At 43.0% G+C, this 16,279-nt stretch overlaps 1 protein-coding gene across 2 annotated transcripts; it reads right to left on the reverse strand.

The window, feature by feature from the left end:
* Positions 1-14,633: 14,633 nt before the first annotated feature.
* Positions 14,634-16,279, reverse strand: Prr9 (proline rich 9). Of its 2 annotated transcripts, none has more exons than XM_047525844.1 (2): positions 16,160-16,279; positions 14,634-15,714 (listed from the first exon to the last, which is right to left on the reverse strand). In XM_047525844.1, the coding sequence occupies exon 2, from the start codon at positions 15,692-15,694 to the stop codon at positions 15,368-15,370; it is 327 nt and encodes a 108-aa protein (XP_047381800.1). In that variant the 5' UTR covers positions 15,695-15,714; positions 16,160-16,279; the 3' UTR covers positions 14,634-15,367. The 2 variants fall into 2 exon arrangements, with proteins under 2 accessions (XP_047381800.1, XP_047381805.1); XM_047525849.1 differs by having other exon boundaries at positions 16,165-16,235.

Here is a 16,279-nt window from a genome sequence, read left to right on the forward strand (position 1 = left end):
TGAAGTATGGAACTTTGTGAGTTGGACAGAGGTTTGTGAGCATGTATTTCAGCACTTTCATTTTTATTAATCAGGAGACTGAGAACACAAACATCATATGTACCATGAATTAGAGGCCAAGTTGAAGCAAGTATTCCAAGTCCAGTTTCTTTCAAGTCATAATTGAGCTGTTATTTCTGCTTGGACAGAGATCTCACTCCCTCTCCTGGCCACCTCTTAGCTCACACATTTCTTGAACCTTGTATTTCTTTCAGCGTGTTGCAATCTTTTTCTTCTATTTCTGCATCTGCTTCTTCTTGTAGGCTTTGAGGCCCTTGAGGACAGTGACCTTATCTTATTTTCTGCATTTCTAGGGCCTGGCTCAATACCAGGTACAGAAGAATTCCATTAATTGCCTATCGAATGAATGAACAGATGACAGAACACACGATGCCAGTTTGATGAGTAAACTTCTCATCTGTATTTAGCTGCCAAGCCTTCTTTATACCAGGGATTGGCCACTAGTCTGTAGTGTGGAGCTGTTGATTGGGCCTTCTTCCTTTGGACCTTGTCTTGGGTGCTTGGGTGGTTCCCCCTGCTGTTTCATATATGTGTGGGTGGTTCCCTGAGGTCCCTGTGACTCCTGTTTAGAGACACTGGATGTCAGAGATAGAAGGGACCATAAAAAGCCTCTAGTACAACCCCATCCTTTCACAGATAGGGGCCTGGATGAGCTTTGACCCCTAGCTCATGCACCTACTTTGGAGCTAGTAACCACAGGACAGTCAGATGGGACTGGCAATTTGATTTCAGAGGAAGCTGACAAACAGCACAGTGACCCTTTATACCGCTTGAGGCTGTGGGTGGAATAGTCAGTGAGACCCACCCACCTTTGGCTTTAGCAACATCTGGGGCTGTGGACAAGAGGGGTACTTGTCCTTGGAGATGCTAGCAGAAGTACGATAATTATCACTCAGCAGGTCCTCCTTGCTGCCTCACATCCGGCCCCTCCTCACAGCCTGTGAAAACATGTTGTGAAACTGCCTTCTTTCAAATGCACTCTGGGCAACTCTTTCCATGAGTCAGCTCCACCAAACCTTGTCATCTCTCAGGCGGGTATGGCATTAGGAATGTCACCTGGGGTCTGGAGAGCTGGGGGCAAGGGTGGGGACCTGTGGTGTGGTGGCTTGATGAAGGCTTTCCTAGGTCTGTGTGAACATGGGTCAGGCCCACATTCTGGGGATCTTGCACATCCCTAGTTCTTGACCCCTGATCCTCCTCTGAACCCCAAATTCCAGCATTTGAAATTGGAGCAAGGTAAATGGGATGATGGTTTCAGTGGCAGATAGATTAGCTGCAATTATATAAGAACTGGAGGTCAGAGTCGATGTTTTAATTCTCTTCTTAGCCTGGGTTAGACCTCAGTTGTATACGCAAAAGTGGAAAACACATTTGCCATATTGTGGACAGAGCTCTTTAAATGCGAATAAGTTACTTAGCTTAAAAAAAAAATCTGTATTTTACACAATATCTGTAAAAAACCAAAGTCTGGAAAGATTGAGGTTGAGGATATGTGGGATGGATACTCTTAAATTTTGTGGGGGTATCAGCATGTGTGTATGGTTCTTCTGTGGCCAGGGGCTTTTCCTTGGCCCTCAAGTGGGGGGATGATCTAGGGACAACACTGGGTCGCTCTTCTTTTCATCCTGGCTCTCCCTGAAGTTAACTATGTCCCATCTTCAAACTGGGGGTTCCCTGATGGTAAGGGCTGACTCTCTGTGGGACTTCCCCCAATACCAAATGAAATTATGGGCATTGAGGTCTCAGATGGAGGATCCAGTGATAGGCAAATATGGCAAAACTGTCATTGTCCTGCTTCTGTGGCTAACACAGTATGTGCTTCTGTCTAGGCAGTTGGTAGGGGGTGAGGGGGAGGCATGGTCCCAGCACCTGGAGTCATCGCACTGGCTCTGTGTGTGTGTGTGTGTGTGTGTGTGTGTGTGTATGCGTGTGCATGTACATGCCTGTGGCATATGGTGTGAGAGGATGTCATGGGCACACTTCATGCCTGTAAGGTTCTAGAGGGTAAGGCAGAGGGGTTGCTTCCTTTACCAGAAGGATCTGATGGGGACAGAGAGGTAAGTTTGGGTTCAGAGAACTTTATGGCACAGGGCCGCATGGGATCTGCCTGGTCTAAAGTGCATTTGCCACTTGGACCTGATTCAGCCTCTGTGGTGTTCAAGGATCAGGCACGGTTACCTTTGTAACTGGGACATGGTGTTCGTGTGAGTACTCCAGGTCCACCCATGGAAGCCCTATAAATGGAACCCTGGGCTTCAGTGTCAGCTTCTCTCCTGGTTTTGGGAAGCTGCTGCTCAGCCATGCTTCTTCCCACAGCCTGCCCACACCCAGACCCCTGCAGCCAGACATCTTCCATTGAAGCCTCTTATGTCACTGAGTAGGTCTGGTCTGGGATTTTCTTTGAACAGTAGATCAGTCCATCTGGATCCAGAACCCCCCTTGGTACCTCCCTTTGGATCCTCAGACTACTCCACTCTGCTCTGACTTCTGAGCCACCATTCAAACTTCTCTTATTAAGGTCGCTCTGTTTCTTTCTTTTTTTAAAAAAAATTTAAAATTTTATTTGTTCTAATTAGTTGTACATGACAGTAGAGTGCATTTATACTTTTGATAGATCCTACATAAATAGAGTGTAATTTCTCATTTTTCTGATTATATATATTTCAGGATCACATTGGTCATGAGGTAATAATGTCTGTTTCACTCTACTGTCATTCTTAGGCCCAAATCCCTTCCCCTCCCTTCACTCCCCAACTCTGTTTCTTGATATATTAGTACTGTCTCAATTGATTCTCCTTTCTTTCTTGAACACCTTTCTTCTCTCTTTGCAGACTTTACCCTCTTAGTTTTCTCCTTTTCTTTCTTCTCTTTGCCAGCTGGCTGTACAGGCTCCTTCTCCACTGCTCGACGTGAGATCCTCCAATGAAGTGGGGCTCTCTTTTCTTTGACTTGGGTGATCTCAGCCACTCTCTTGTATATAAATATCTTCTATGGGATGACAACTCTCATGTGTGTTTATTTCTGGATCAAATATTTCACCTGTCCCCTCTTCCAGATTTGAGTGGAACTCTGTAAATGTTCCACCATACACCTATTAGCCCAAGTCAGACTCCTGGGAGTACTTCTGCCTTCTTTCTCCTGCTTTACTCCATGTATTGACTCACTTGCTAGTCCTGTTACAGTCCTCCAGAATACTTAGGTTACTCTTCTCTCTGTCTCCACTGCCACCATCTACTACGTTGAGCTGTAACCATAGTAATGCATCATCCTTCCTCCTCACTCTGTCTTGCTCTATCATCAGTTCTTTATCCACTGCATGATGAACTTTTGAAACTTCAAATTAAAAAAAAATCTTTTCTCTGCTTAAAACCCTTTATCATCTTCCAAATGCACTTTGAATATTCTAAATATTTAAAATATTATATGCATGCTGTTTGAGATCTGGTGGGACACATGGTGGGCAGGTGTGTGTTTGTTCGTGTGAACAAGCCTACACGTGTGTGAGTCCATGTTCACATGGTCATGTGTCTCCACGCCTGGTCAGCCTTATTGTTAGGGGCGTGGGACGCATTCATGTGTGGCATCATGCTCGTCTTTCAGTGGGTCTCAGTGAGACCTCAGTGGAGGAATAGAGGAAATTTCGATGTTCTCCACAAAGTCAGTGTTTTTGATCTGTTTGTTTATTACTATATCTCCAGATTATTAAGGAGGAGCTGGCATATCATAGCTACTCAAAAAAGACTTGTTGAATGAAACAATGAATAAATGAATGCAATTATAATAAGCAATCTATAGATAGGCTATGCCATTTTGGTTATTTTGAAATCAAAGGAAAGGTTGCTTTTGCCAGACAATTCATGTCCAAGAAAAGATTTCCTCAGGACCCCCTCTGTATTCCCTCTCACTTCTAATGTCCTTTCATTACCATCATCATGTCACCCATCATCTCTGATACCCTGACTCTGATCACACTCACTACTAGGTCACTCACCAGGGGGACCCTGTGATCTACAACTTCAAACACTGTGCTCCCCTTTGAACTGTGCTTATGGGGTGAGTTGCCAGGTTCTCATTCTCCCAGACTGAGACAGGATCTCAAGGAGGTAACCCAGACCACACACTTGGTGTAAGGGATTATTCATAGGTGTGTTATGCTCTGGACAGTTTATCTGAGGGGATGACTATCATGACCTACCCGCCCCCCATTCATTCCCTTTCCTTAATTCTTTTTTTTTTTTTGAACCCAGTGGCACTTAACCACTGAGTCACATCCCTAGCCCGTTTTATTATTATTGTTTTGGAGACAGTTTCTCACTAAGTCCTTAGGGCCTCACTAAGTTGTTGAGGCTAGCTTTGAACTTGCCATCCTCCTGCCTCAGATACCCTGCTCCCTGGGATTACAGCTGTGTGTTGCTATACCAGGTTCCCTTTCCTCAATTCCTGAGCAACAAATTCAGTTTTGGAGATAAGTGTAATCATCCTCAAAATATGATGTCAAATCTGACTGAGAATGTATCACCAGAGATATTTTTCCTTGGGCTCAAGCTTGAAATTTTAGATGAAGAATATGGGCTTTGGAATGAGATGAGCTGGGTTCAAGTCCTGCCATTGGTACTCACTGGCTGGATAAAATCTTGGTCAAGTCGTTAAAACTTTCAGGACCTCAGTTCATTTATTCCTTTTTTCCTCACTCATTACTATCTACCTGGGTCTGAGGAAGTGTTGTGGCTGTGGCAAAGACTGTGCCTTCCAAGTACAATGTGGTGGGAAATGGCCTTTGTCCTTGAGAAATCTCTGGATGATTGACCTGGCTGGGCTTTCCACCCTGACACTTCCACTCAAAATTCTCACTCTGTGTGAGCCCTTCCTGATCCTCAGTGGCATTCAGAACTGTCCTTGAATTTTCTCTTAAGTCATTGATGCTTCTCAATCTTTTTGTCAAGGTCTCTTCTCCTACTCAGTCTTTAAGTGTTGGGGTTTCTCAGGGCATGGTCTTCAGTCTTCTTTTTTTCTCCTTCTATAGTCTGTGGTTGAATGATCTATCCACCTCCAAAGCTTACATGCTACCCACACTGTAATGGCTCCCAAATGTAGATCTCCATTCCTGACTTTTTCCTGAGTTCCTGAATGATAGATTTAAACATGTTCTGTACTGCTTGGATGCTCTATAAGCATCTCAAAATTAACATGTTCAGGTCCCTGGTCTTCTCCTTACCCTGTTGTCCCCCAACCAGTTCCTTCTCCAGTTTTCCCTAGCTCCACAAATGGTGGCTGCTGTTATGCAGTGATTGTTCTAGAAACTTGAACTGTAGCAATATTGTCCTCAGTGGTTTCCTGCTCCCCTTCTTGCTTGCTTCCTCTAATCCATTCTTCATACTTTCACTGGAATAATAACTAAAATATGCAAATTGAAGTATGACATTCTTAAAGATCTTTGAGACTTTATATTACTCTTGGGTCAAAAGTTGAAATCCTTACTGTGCTGGTCACCATGGTGCATGTCTGTAATTCCAGAGGCTCAGGAGGCTGAGGCAGGAAAATCACAAGTTCAAGGCCAGCCTCAGCAACTAAGTGAGGACCTAAGCAACTTTGTAGAACCTGTCTCAAAATAAAAAATAAAAAAGGCTGGGGATGTGGCTTATTGGTAGAATGCACCTGGGTTAAATCCCTAGTACAAAAAAAAAATCCTTACTGCAGTCTCTGAGGCCTCATGGGGTCTTTGTCTGTTTACATACCTCCTGTCACCTTCTTGGGTCTCATTCTCTTTCTCTGTCTTTGTATCCTATGCAAAAAGCAATCCCCACCCCTCATGTCAGTACCTTGGAATGTTTGTTTTCTGTTTGTAATTTTTTTCATCTTCTTTTCACTTAGGCAATTTCATTGTATACCCTGGAACTTCCTTTCATCCAATGTAACAACATTTAGAATTATGTACTTCCTTTTGCCCATGTTTGTTGTACTGATTTTACCACTGCATACTAATACCTGGGATAGAGTTTGGCACGTACTATGTGCTCAAAAATGCTTGTAGAGTAATAGATTAATGCAGGAAGCTTATCTTATTAACAGACTGAGCTTTAACAAATGGGAGGAGATTTTAAACAATTAAAAATACAACATAGACTCTGAAAACTGCCTGAATTTGAGGTTTTGCTTTCTGAACTGTGAAATCTTTCTTTTTTGGTGGGGAGGTGGGATTCAGGATTGAACTCACGGACCCTGGACCACTGAGCCATATCCGCAGCCCTATTTTGTATTTTATTTAGAGACAGGGTCTCACTGAGTTGCTTAGTGCCTCACTTTTGCTGAGGTTGGCTTTGAACTCATGATCCTCCTGCTTTAGCCTCCCGAGTTGCTGGGATTACAGGTGTGCACCACCACACTGAGCTGTTATCTGTAAAATCTTGAGGAAGTTATTTTCTTTTTAGTTTCTTGTCTCTAAAATAGCCAAAATAATATGACCTACTTCTTTCACTTGTTGTAAGGATTACAATAGAAGCCAATATACATAAAGTGCTTAGAAAGTATCAGCTACATAGTATTTGCCACCATCATCATTATTACTGTTATTATTGTTTCTATTCTCTCCTGGGTGTAGGAATCACTCTGCAACATCTTTGACAGAAAGTTTTGCAATTATAATGACAGGGAATATATATATATATATATATATATATATATATATATATATATATATATATATATGTTTTCAAAACCTTAAGTTACTTCTAATGACATTCCAAACTAATTCTTTTAGAATTGATTTCATTAGCATGTAAACCAATGTCAAGAGTAACTCTCTACTAGTAGTAATAATCTTATTAACTCTCCATATTTTACTAGTTACTAAATACTTTCACAAATATTTGCTCCATGTAGGACAAGTGTGAGTGGGTGAGCATCAGTTCAATTTTACAAATGCAGAAGTTGAGTCTGGGAGATTTGCCCAAGGTCATGAAGTTATTAAGTAACCCAGTTCTCGAAGGAAAAAAAAAAAAAAGTCCAGAGGGAGCTGCTTGTCCATGGAGGGTGCATAATAATATCTACTGGGACCAGGAAAAAAATTGAAAAATTTCCTATATTTCGTGTCTGTTTTCTAGCTTATACAATGTTAGGATGCTAGTGTATATCTACTGTTTTTTAAAAAAATGTATATTTATTATGTGAATGGTCTTAACTCTTTCAGCTCTAATAATTAGAGTATACATTCAGAAAAGTGGGCATATCTAAGTTTACAGTTCAATGAATCATCACAAACTGACATAATGAGGTAAGTAAGCACCCCCCAGATTGAGAAACAGAACTTTCCAATGGCACAATTGTCCTCCTCCTGTTCCCTCTATCTACTGCCCAACACAGGCATAACCAAGATGTTGATCTCCAGAACATAAATTTGTTTTGCCAGTTTTCACAGTTTATATAAATGGTATAAATGAGGCCATACCGCATGTTTTATGTTGAACCACATAAACAGCTTTGAACTCCATAAAAGACAATTTCATATGGCTCATCCTAATATTTTTTAATGCATCTCTTTTATCCTGTCTATTTAATTTTTGGTTGTGAGATTCATTCATACTGTTTTGTGTAGCTGGAGATATTTATGCACGCTTCCGTAAAGAATTCCATTGTGTAAAATGCACTACAAATTCATTTATCTGTTGATAGGCATTTGGGCTTTTTTTCCCCCTGATCTTTATTTATTTTGAATTGTAGAATGAATATTCTAATACCGACTTTCGGTGACCATATATAGGACCTATGCCTAAATGAGGAATGGCTCAGTCACTAGATATGCATATATTTGATTTCAGTAATTACTATCAAGTTTTCCAAAATGTTTCAACCAGTCCGCACTCCCACGACCTCACCAACACTGTATTCTGCATTTTTCTTTTAGCCATTCAGCTCTGGGGTTGTGGTGTTCCATTGAGGTTTTAATTTGCATTTCTCTGATGAACAATGAGGTTTAGCTGCTTTTTCATGTGTTTATTGGTCATGCTGAAATATTTTTATTACTAGACTGTGCAACATGGAAACTTGGCTTGGGAAGAGTACAGATTTTCTCTGATCACTTAGACCACTTTTCTTCTGAGACCACTGTGGGGGAAGGAAGGTCCTTCTTTTGTCCTGTGACAGGGGTATGGAAGTAGGAACAAATGGAGGGGCAGGTGAGGACTTTGCTGGTTCTGTCCTGGGTTTGAGGAGAAGCTTCTGTTGTGCTCAGGACCAGTTCTCTCCTGTCCTGCTGTCTTGCTTCTGGACTTGGTCATCCCTTTACTGATTGGTCAGACAAGACTGTTTTTACTGCATGTACAGAGAAACAAAGCCTGTGACACTGTAAGCAATTCAAGTGCAGGAGAGAATTAAAAGATTTAAAAAAATGTAGCTCAAACTTCTTATAATCTTTTTGGCTAGACATTTGTTCTCTGTTCGTATACTTTCAGTAATGGTGAACTCATTAAAGCATGAACATCCCATTTCATTTGCTGGGCTGATTTATTCCTGATATGAGCAGAAATCTGCTTTTCTGTACCCTGAACCACTGATCCACGCTCTTCCCTCTGATCACAAAGAATAAGTCCACAACTTCTCTCTTCAACATTTCAAAAGTCTGAGGACAGCTGTTGTGTGCCCCCTTGAGTCTTCTCGTCCCTGAATGAAATGTTCCACCCCTCAGCTTACATGACAAGGCACCTGGAGGTCTTGCCTTTCTGCTCACATTCATTAGAATGCACTAAAAGCTGGTCAGTGTCCACCTTAAAACAAAGCATCTGGAGTCCATCTGACCTACAGTACTTCCTTGTCATTGCTGTTCTCTCTGTGCTCACACTTGCCCTGATCCTCAAATGACTGTCTATAGCCTGTTGATCACATTTCCACTCAGTTTCTTCTCCAGTTACTCTCTTACCACATTGTTTTATTTGCTTCACTTTCTTATTTATATATCCACTCAGTTGCTTTCTGTCTGTCTTCCCTGCTTATGCAAGCCCCAGGAGATAGGGACTGTGCATCTGGTTTACCACTCTATCTCCAGTGCTGGGAACAGATATTGGCACACAGAAGGCTCTCAATTCCCCATGCCTACTTAAAAAAATTTTTTTTAAAAATTGTAAACAAATGGGGTACATGTTGTTTCTCTGTTTGTACATGATGTAGAGGCATACCATTTGTGTAATCATACATTTACCTAGGGTAATGGTGTTTGATTCATTCTGTTATTTTTTTCTTTCCCCCGCACCCCTCCCACCCCTCTTTTCCCTCTATACAGTCCCTCCTTCCTCCATTCTTGTCTCCCTCCCACCCCCCATTATGTGTCATCCTCTGCTTATCAGTGAGATCATTCGTCCTTTGGTTTTTTGAGATTGGCTTATCTCATTTAGCATTATATTCTCTAATTTCATCCATTTGCCTGCAAATGCCATAATTTTATTATTCTTTATGACTGAGTAATATTCCATTGTATATATATATATATATAATATTCCATTCCATTGTATATATATACACAATGGAATATACCACAGTTTCTTTATTCATTCATCAATTGAAGGATATCTAGGTTGGTTCCACAATCTGGCTATTGTGAATTGAGCAGCTATGAACATTGATGTGGCTGCATTACTGTAGTATGCTGATTTTAAGTCCTTTGGGTATAGGCCAAGGAGTGGGATAGCTGGGTCAAATGGTGGGTCCATTCCAAGTTTTCTGAGTAATCTCCACACTGCTTTCCAGAGTGGCTGCACTAATTTGCAACCCCACCAGCAATGTACTTTTTTCCCCACATCCTTGCCAACACCTATTGTTGCTTGTATGCTTGATAATCACCATTCTAATTGGGTTAAGATGGAATCTTAGGGTAGTTTTGATTTGCATTTCCCTTATTACTAGAGATGTTGAACATTTTTTCATATATCTGTTGATTGCTTATAGATTTTCTTCTGTGAAGTGTCTGTTTATTTCCTTAGCCCATTTGTTGATTGGGTTATTTGTATTCTTGGTGTAGAGTTTTTTGAGTTCTTTTTTATATTCTGGAAATTAGCGCTCTATCTGAAGTATTAGTGGCAAAAATTTTCTCCCACTCTGTAGGCTCTCTCTTCACATTGCTGATAGTATCCTTTCCCCATGCCTACTTTTAAGGAATAACCTGAAGTTGTGGAGTCAGAATTAAATTCTGCAATCTGATTCCTGAGCCTATGTCCTGAGCCTTCACGCATATTGCTCCCACCCCATAACTTAAGTCTGTTTTGTACCTATAGCCTTCCTCTCTACTATGGTAGATTCTACATCTCTGCTCCCTTGCCTCTGCAAGTGCCCAACTTGCAGTGTGTGTGTGACTGCCTCTGACTCTGGCCAGGTTGGGAGAGGTCAGTAGAAGGCCAAGTGTATCGATGGCCATTAGGTGGCGCTGTTGGGAAAAGAAAAGTGTTCCCAGTGGCTTCTTTAGGAAGGCAACTAGCTGGGGAATGAGAACTTGCCAGCCAGCCTGCCTCTTTTTCCAGCATCTCCAAGTTTGAGGCCGGTGTGTTTGGGAGAGAAAGAAGAGCAAGAGTGGAGAAGTCCAGATCTGCTATCCAGTGACCAAGTTGTTCTGAGATTAATGATGACAGTGGGGTAGAAGGAGTGGGAATATCCCCAAGTTTATCATCTGTATGGGTTGAGATCTGCCAGTTTATGCTTACACTGGACCTGCCTGCTGATCTAGTGTCACCCTTCCCCATGCCCATGGTAAATGGGGCTATGAATGGGACCAGCATCTGGGCACTAACCCTTCTGGGATGGCAATTTTCTAGAAAAGTTGCTTGAGTTATAAACTCCTCTAGCATAGACAGCTTAGTCTGCTTTCCCTCTGTACTCCAAGTATCATGTCTTATACACACAGGTATGTGATTAGGGCAATCAACCATCTCAGTTTGTCTGGGACTGAGTAGGTCCCTAGGATGCAGGAATTTCAGTGTGAAAATTGGGACAACCCCAGACAAACTGAAACGAGTTGGTTACCTTATTAATAAATGAGGTTCCCAGGTGACTCCACAGATTAAAATTTTCCGTTTTCCTTATCATCTACACATGGACAGTTATTACGGAGCCATAGACCTCCAGGAATAGAGCAGGTGTATGGAGCCCAAGCAACAGGCACAGGGACCTCCCTGTATACCTAGGAAATGGGCTTGACATCATGGAAGGCTTTTTGGAGGAGGTAACTTTGAAGTCCATGGGTTGGCAGACACAAGTTGGGGCGGAGTGTGATTCCTGGGTTGGAGAGAGATAGGTGCAGTCATAAAGGACGCTGAAGTGGGTTATTGGTGTGGAAAAAGAGGTGGGTCACTTGGGCACAGAGGAGAAAGGAGATCCAGATGACAAAGAAACAGAAATGAAGGGGAAAAGGGTAGGCAGGACCCCAGCTGAGAAGGTTGGTTTTGTGAGGCAGTGAGGAATTAACATAAGGTGTTAATTTAGGGCTGAAACATTCGTGGTTCCTCCAAACATATTAGGAAAGCTCAAAACTGGGGGAGTTACTTCCTATCACTGACTTGTCCTTCTTATTTGGTCACACATTCTTAAATTTGGGCCCTCCAAAGAGCTTCCCAGGAGTGTTCTAGAAGCCAATAAACTTTCTGTCTCCTGACTTTGGGGAATACCTCCAGTTCATGGGATACTGCTTCCACAAGCAGCTCCTGCCACCATCAAAAAGATCTCATTTATAAGAAAGTTCTTAAACTGAAACAAAATTTATAACATCTGCCCATGTGTCCCAAATCTGTCTGTTATGGTTTGGATGTGAGGTATCCTCCAAAAGTCCATGTCTGAGACAATGAAAGAAGGTTTAGAGGAGAAATGACTGGGTTATGAAAGCCTTAACCCAATCTGAATTAAGCCCACTAAGGGATTAACTGAGTGGAAACTGAAGGTGGGTAGGGTGTGGCTGGAAGATATAGGTCACTGGAGGTGTGCCTTTGGGGTATATATTTTGTATTTGGTGAGTAAAGTCTCTCTCTGCTTCTTGACCATCATGTGAGCTGCTTCCACACAATCCTCAGCCATGAGATTCAGCCTCACCTCAAGCGCTGAGGAATGAAGCTGGTTGCCTATGGACGGAGAGCTCTGAAACCATGAGCCCTCAAATAGACTTTTCCTCTTCTACAATTGTTCTGGGTGGGTTTTAGTCATAGCAGTAAACAAGCTGACTGAAAAACTGTCCTTTGGAACTTCACAGAAATAAAAGAAGTAGAAATATTCAAGGACAACTATCATGTTCCCTAGGGTATTTTTTCCTTCAGACTAAATACATTTCAATAGTTTCTGATATAAAAATCTTTCAGGCCATGACTCTACTTGCCTTCCCCTCCCATTCCATCTCAGATCTCTAGTGAAGGGCAGAGTGCCTTGGCACGGAAGGTTCTTCATAGATACCTGTTGAATGAATGGGTGAATCCATGTCACCCTCCTTTGATCTTCTGTCAGTTTATATCTTCCTCTCTTAGTAGGTGGAGCCTACAGTTCACTATTGATCCTATACTGAGTCAACTGTCAACTAGAACCTTTAATATCTGGAATTCTCCTTGGTAATGCTCCTTCCCCCTTAAGGGCTCCACTGGTCACCTGTGGCCTCAGGACTTTGTGACTGTGGTGTGAGTCCATGTTGTTGGACCCCAGCAGCAGCAGTCTGGCCAGGGGTTGGGTCCAAGCTCTGTGAACACAGGAGGTGGGCGAGTTCTCATGACAGCTGAATGACTGCTGCAGACTGCTTGGTGTCTGTTCTCATATCTGCAATCAGCAGGCTTGTCCCCTTTCCATCTGCTGAGGCCTCCTCCATAATCACCAGGTTGTTCCTCTATCTGATATGGCTAGATTCTCTCCCTGCTCATCAGTTCTGTACTTCCTCTCAACTATGGTTGTGTGATCTTGGACTCCAATCTGTCATTACTGTCAGAGAACAAAGACAATTTTTGGGCTTGAGCCAAGCTAGAGACTGAGTGTCTGTGAGCCTCCCTTAGCCCAATCAGAAGCTTCACTGACAGGAAAGTCCCTCTGCAGGTCATGATCCTGTGGAGTACCTGGGCCCTGGGGAGTAGCTGGATCTTGGGGAGCAGCTGGGTCCTGGAGAGCAGCTGGTTTATTCTGAGGTTGGAAAATTAATCAAAAAACCAATTCCCAACAGCCAGGGAGGCAAGAGAATAATGATTCAGGGATTTGAGATATACAGGAAGTTTGAGAAAAGATGTGGCCTACAGAAAATACAACTTTTAATTCTGCACAGGGAAGCCAACCACCTGGTTCACCAACATTTCTCTAGTACTTGGAATAGTGCCTGGAATTTGGTAAGTGATCAGGGAACTTGTCAGGTGGATGAATGAACCAATGAGAAGACAGTTTCTGGAAATCTGTTTTGTGTGTCATGGGCACTTTTGTCAGGCAAAGAAGGGCTCTGTTGAGGAGTCATAGCAACATGGTTTCATCACTCACTGGCTTTATGAGGCCAGTCAAATCCCTTAACAAGACCAGCGGAACTCCCTGGAGCCGCTGTTAGGACGCCCTTAGAGGATGTTCACAGAGCTCAGGGCCTGGTCCCTGCTACCTGCAGACTCAGTGAGTGTGTGATGACTCCATGTTGCCTTTTGAAATCTTTCTCCAAAGAATACCACAGTTCTATCTTACTATAGAACAATATTTGAGATGGGGAGACCAGTATGATTCAGAGCTAAAAGGTTCTCAGTTCAGCCAAACATCTGAGACATGGGCTTCATGAGCCTTCAGGGAGAGTATATACTGGTCCTGCAGGTCCTTCTCACATGGACTGGGTAGGGAGTGTGGCCAGGGGAATGGATAAGGAGCCCCTTCATCCCTTAGGAGGCTGGTCCTTGATATTACTTCCTTTGGGTTCAGGTCAGACCTCAGGACACTGCCAAGGAGGCAGATTTTGGCTCTTTCAGGTCAGGCCTGAACTTCCTCAGCCCTTTCACACAACCTGAGATCATAGTCTGCACTTCCTCCACAGGCAGAAGAGTGACAGGGTACAGTCAGGTTACCTGGGCTGTCTGGCTTTCCTGAAAGCTGACCAGATGGCAGGGCAGACAATTTTGGTCCTTGACTCTATGTTCACCCTGGAGGCATGTTTAGTTTAGTTCTTCTCTCTCACACTGATGCTGTGCTTGTAGGTGTTGTGGGTGGATTTGGGACAACTTTTCAATGACATTTTCCTCCTCCCTATGTCAGCCCCTTCCTCTGAAAATCAAGAATCAGAGAGGAAAGATGTTGTTGAGGAAGTAACCCTGGACCCGAAGTGTTGTGTGTGGTTAGTCCAACCTCTTGCTGAGTTTTCTTATGTGTGAGAGCCTTGAAGAGGTTGAGTGGGGTGGTCTAGGGGACCTGAAGGAAGTCTCTTTTGTTGTTGTTCTTCTATGTCCCTGTGATGTCTACTTTTAATTCCCACTTCAGATTTTCCTCTCAAATGGAGAAAATAATGACCACAGGGACAACAGGCGGGTGGGAGGTAGAAAGGAAAGAGCACATGTCAAGTCAGGATTAGCCTTAGGATCAGTTTTATTATATGTATTTTACCTTCACCAGGGAGAAGAAGGTGAGGAAGCTGGAGAGCAGACCAGCTTATATCTCAGAGACACAAATCACATCTCTAAAGAGTATACATGGTGAAAATTAAGGGCCCCAAACAGACCTGCTATGAAGCACAAAGATTGACAAGGACCCAAACATCCCATTTGTATTTCTTTATGGGCTGTTTGGATTTAATCATTTACATACTTTTGTTTCTTTTTTAAAAAACACACCCAACATTCCAATGTTCAACCATTTGCTATTAGGATGCAGAGATAAAATGATTAAATTTTTGCTCTTTGAACCACCATTAACCTCTTCTTCTTCTGGACACCATGGTAGTGGTGGTGATGATAAATGCAAAGTCCATCATTTTTAAATTGTTTCGAGGCTTGAATGAGTGTCTGACATAATGAAAGACAAAGGAGTCCTTGGTCATAACACACTCAGGGTTAGATGAATTTTTGGCTCAAAGGTGCTGTGCTTGGTTTCAGTGGTGTTCCTTGTTAACCACACCATTCTACATTTGAGACCTTCCACCAGACTGCTGAGAACAATACTTATTCACAGAGGTTGATGAAATTCGGAGAGACCTGTCTTCAGAGACACAGACCGAGTCCTGGAATACTGAGGAAGCCAGAAGGCAAGAAGGTATATTGTACACAGGGATACCCACAGGAAAAGGTCACCAGAGCAGGGGCTGGGATTCATCAGTTGGCCATCTTCTTGACCCCAGATGGCATACGAGCACCTACTTTCCCTTGCCAGGGGATGAGCACTTCTGTGGGCAAACCTCCACGCATTTTGTCTGGGCAAGCTCCTGGCATGGTTCCTCGCACTGAGGCAGACCTTGGTCTTGGCATGGAGGTGAGCATGGATCTTGGCCTTGCTGTGGGCAATTTTCTTGGCTTAATTCCTGGCACTGAGGAAGACATACCTCCTGAGCTTGTGCTTGGCAGGGGTCCTGGCGTAGGGGTAGACACACCTCCTCAGCCTGTGCCTGGCACTGCTCTTGGGTCTTTTGAAGACATGGAGGCGGGGCACATGGCTGCTTGCATTGCTGGTCACTGAAGGACATTTCAGGGTGACTTGCAGAATCTGAAACAACCACAAGATTTGAAATGATCTGCATTAAGTACCAGATTGGAAAATGAGGCATTAAGAGTTGAGAAAGGGAGGGGGAATAAATGATTATTAATCCTTATTTCTCTGCTACTTTTTATCTCTCTCTTTCTATTCCTGCCTCCGTTCCTTCTGACACCCATCTCTATGGTGAAACTATACTTTTGTTTGGATAGTCATACCCCCAAACCCTAGTCTGACCATAGAACTTCTCTTTGTATTCTATTTTGCTAGTCCTTTCAAAGTCAGGCACAAGAGACTAGATTGAACAGAATGGATAGAGAAGCCCAAGAAATGGCAAACCACTTAAAAAATCAGAAGAAAATACCATGAAAGGGAGGAGCAGAACAGTGGCTTCCCAAAAATGCAGTAGGAGAGAGAGAGATAGAAAGAGAAAGAGGGCACAGATGCCCCCACTTACCTTACCTGTCTTCAACAAGATTCAACCAAGGGTCTGGATTGCAGAGCCAAGCAAGGTGGGGACTTTTATATAGTCTGTGGTCCAGCTTCCTGCAGGACTGACAGGCCACGTGGGCTGAGG

This window comes from Sciurus carolinensis, chromosome 1 (assembly GCF_902686445.1).
Source record: "Sciurus carolinensis chromosome 1, mSciCar1.2, whole genome shotgun sequence".
Taxonomy (NCBI): Eukaryota; Metazoa; Chordata; class Mammalia; order Rodentia; family Sciuridae; genus Sciurus; species Sciurus carolinensis.

Coding starts and splice junctions, on each gene's coding strand:
- Prr9 (XM_047525844.1), bottom strand. CDS start 15,694: ATGTCCTTCAGTGACCAGCAATGCAAGCAGCCATGTGCCCCGCCTCCA.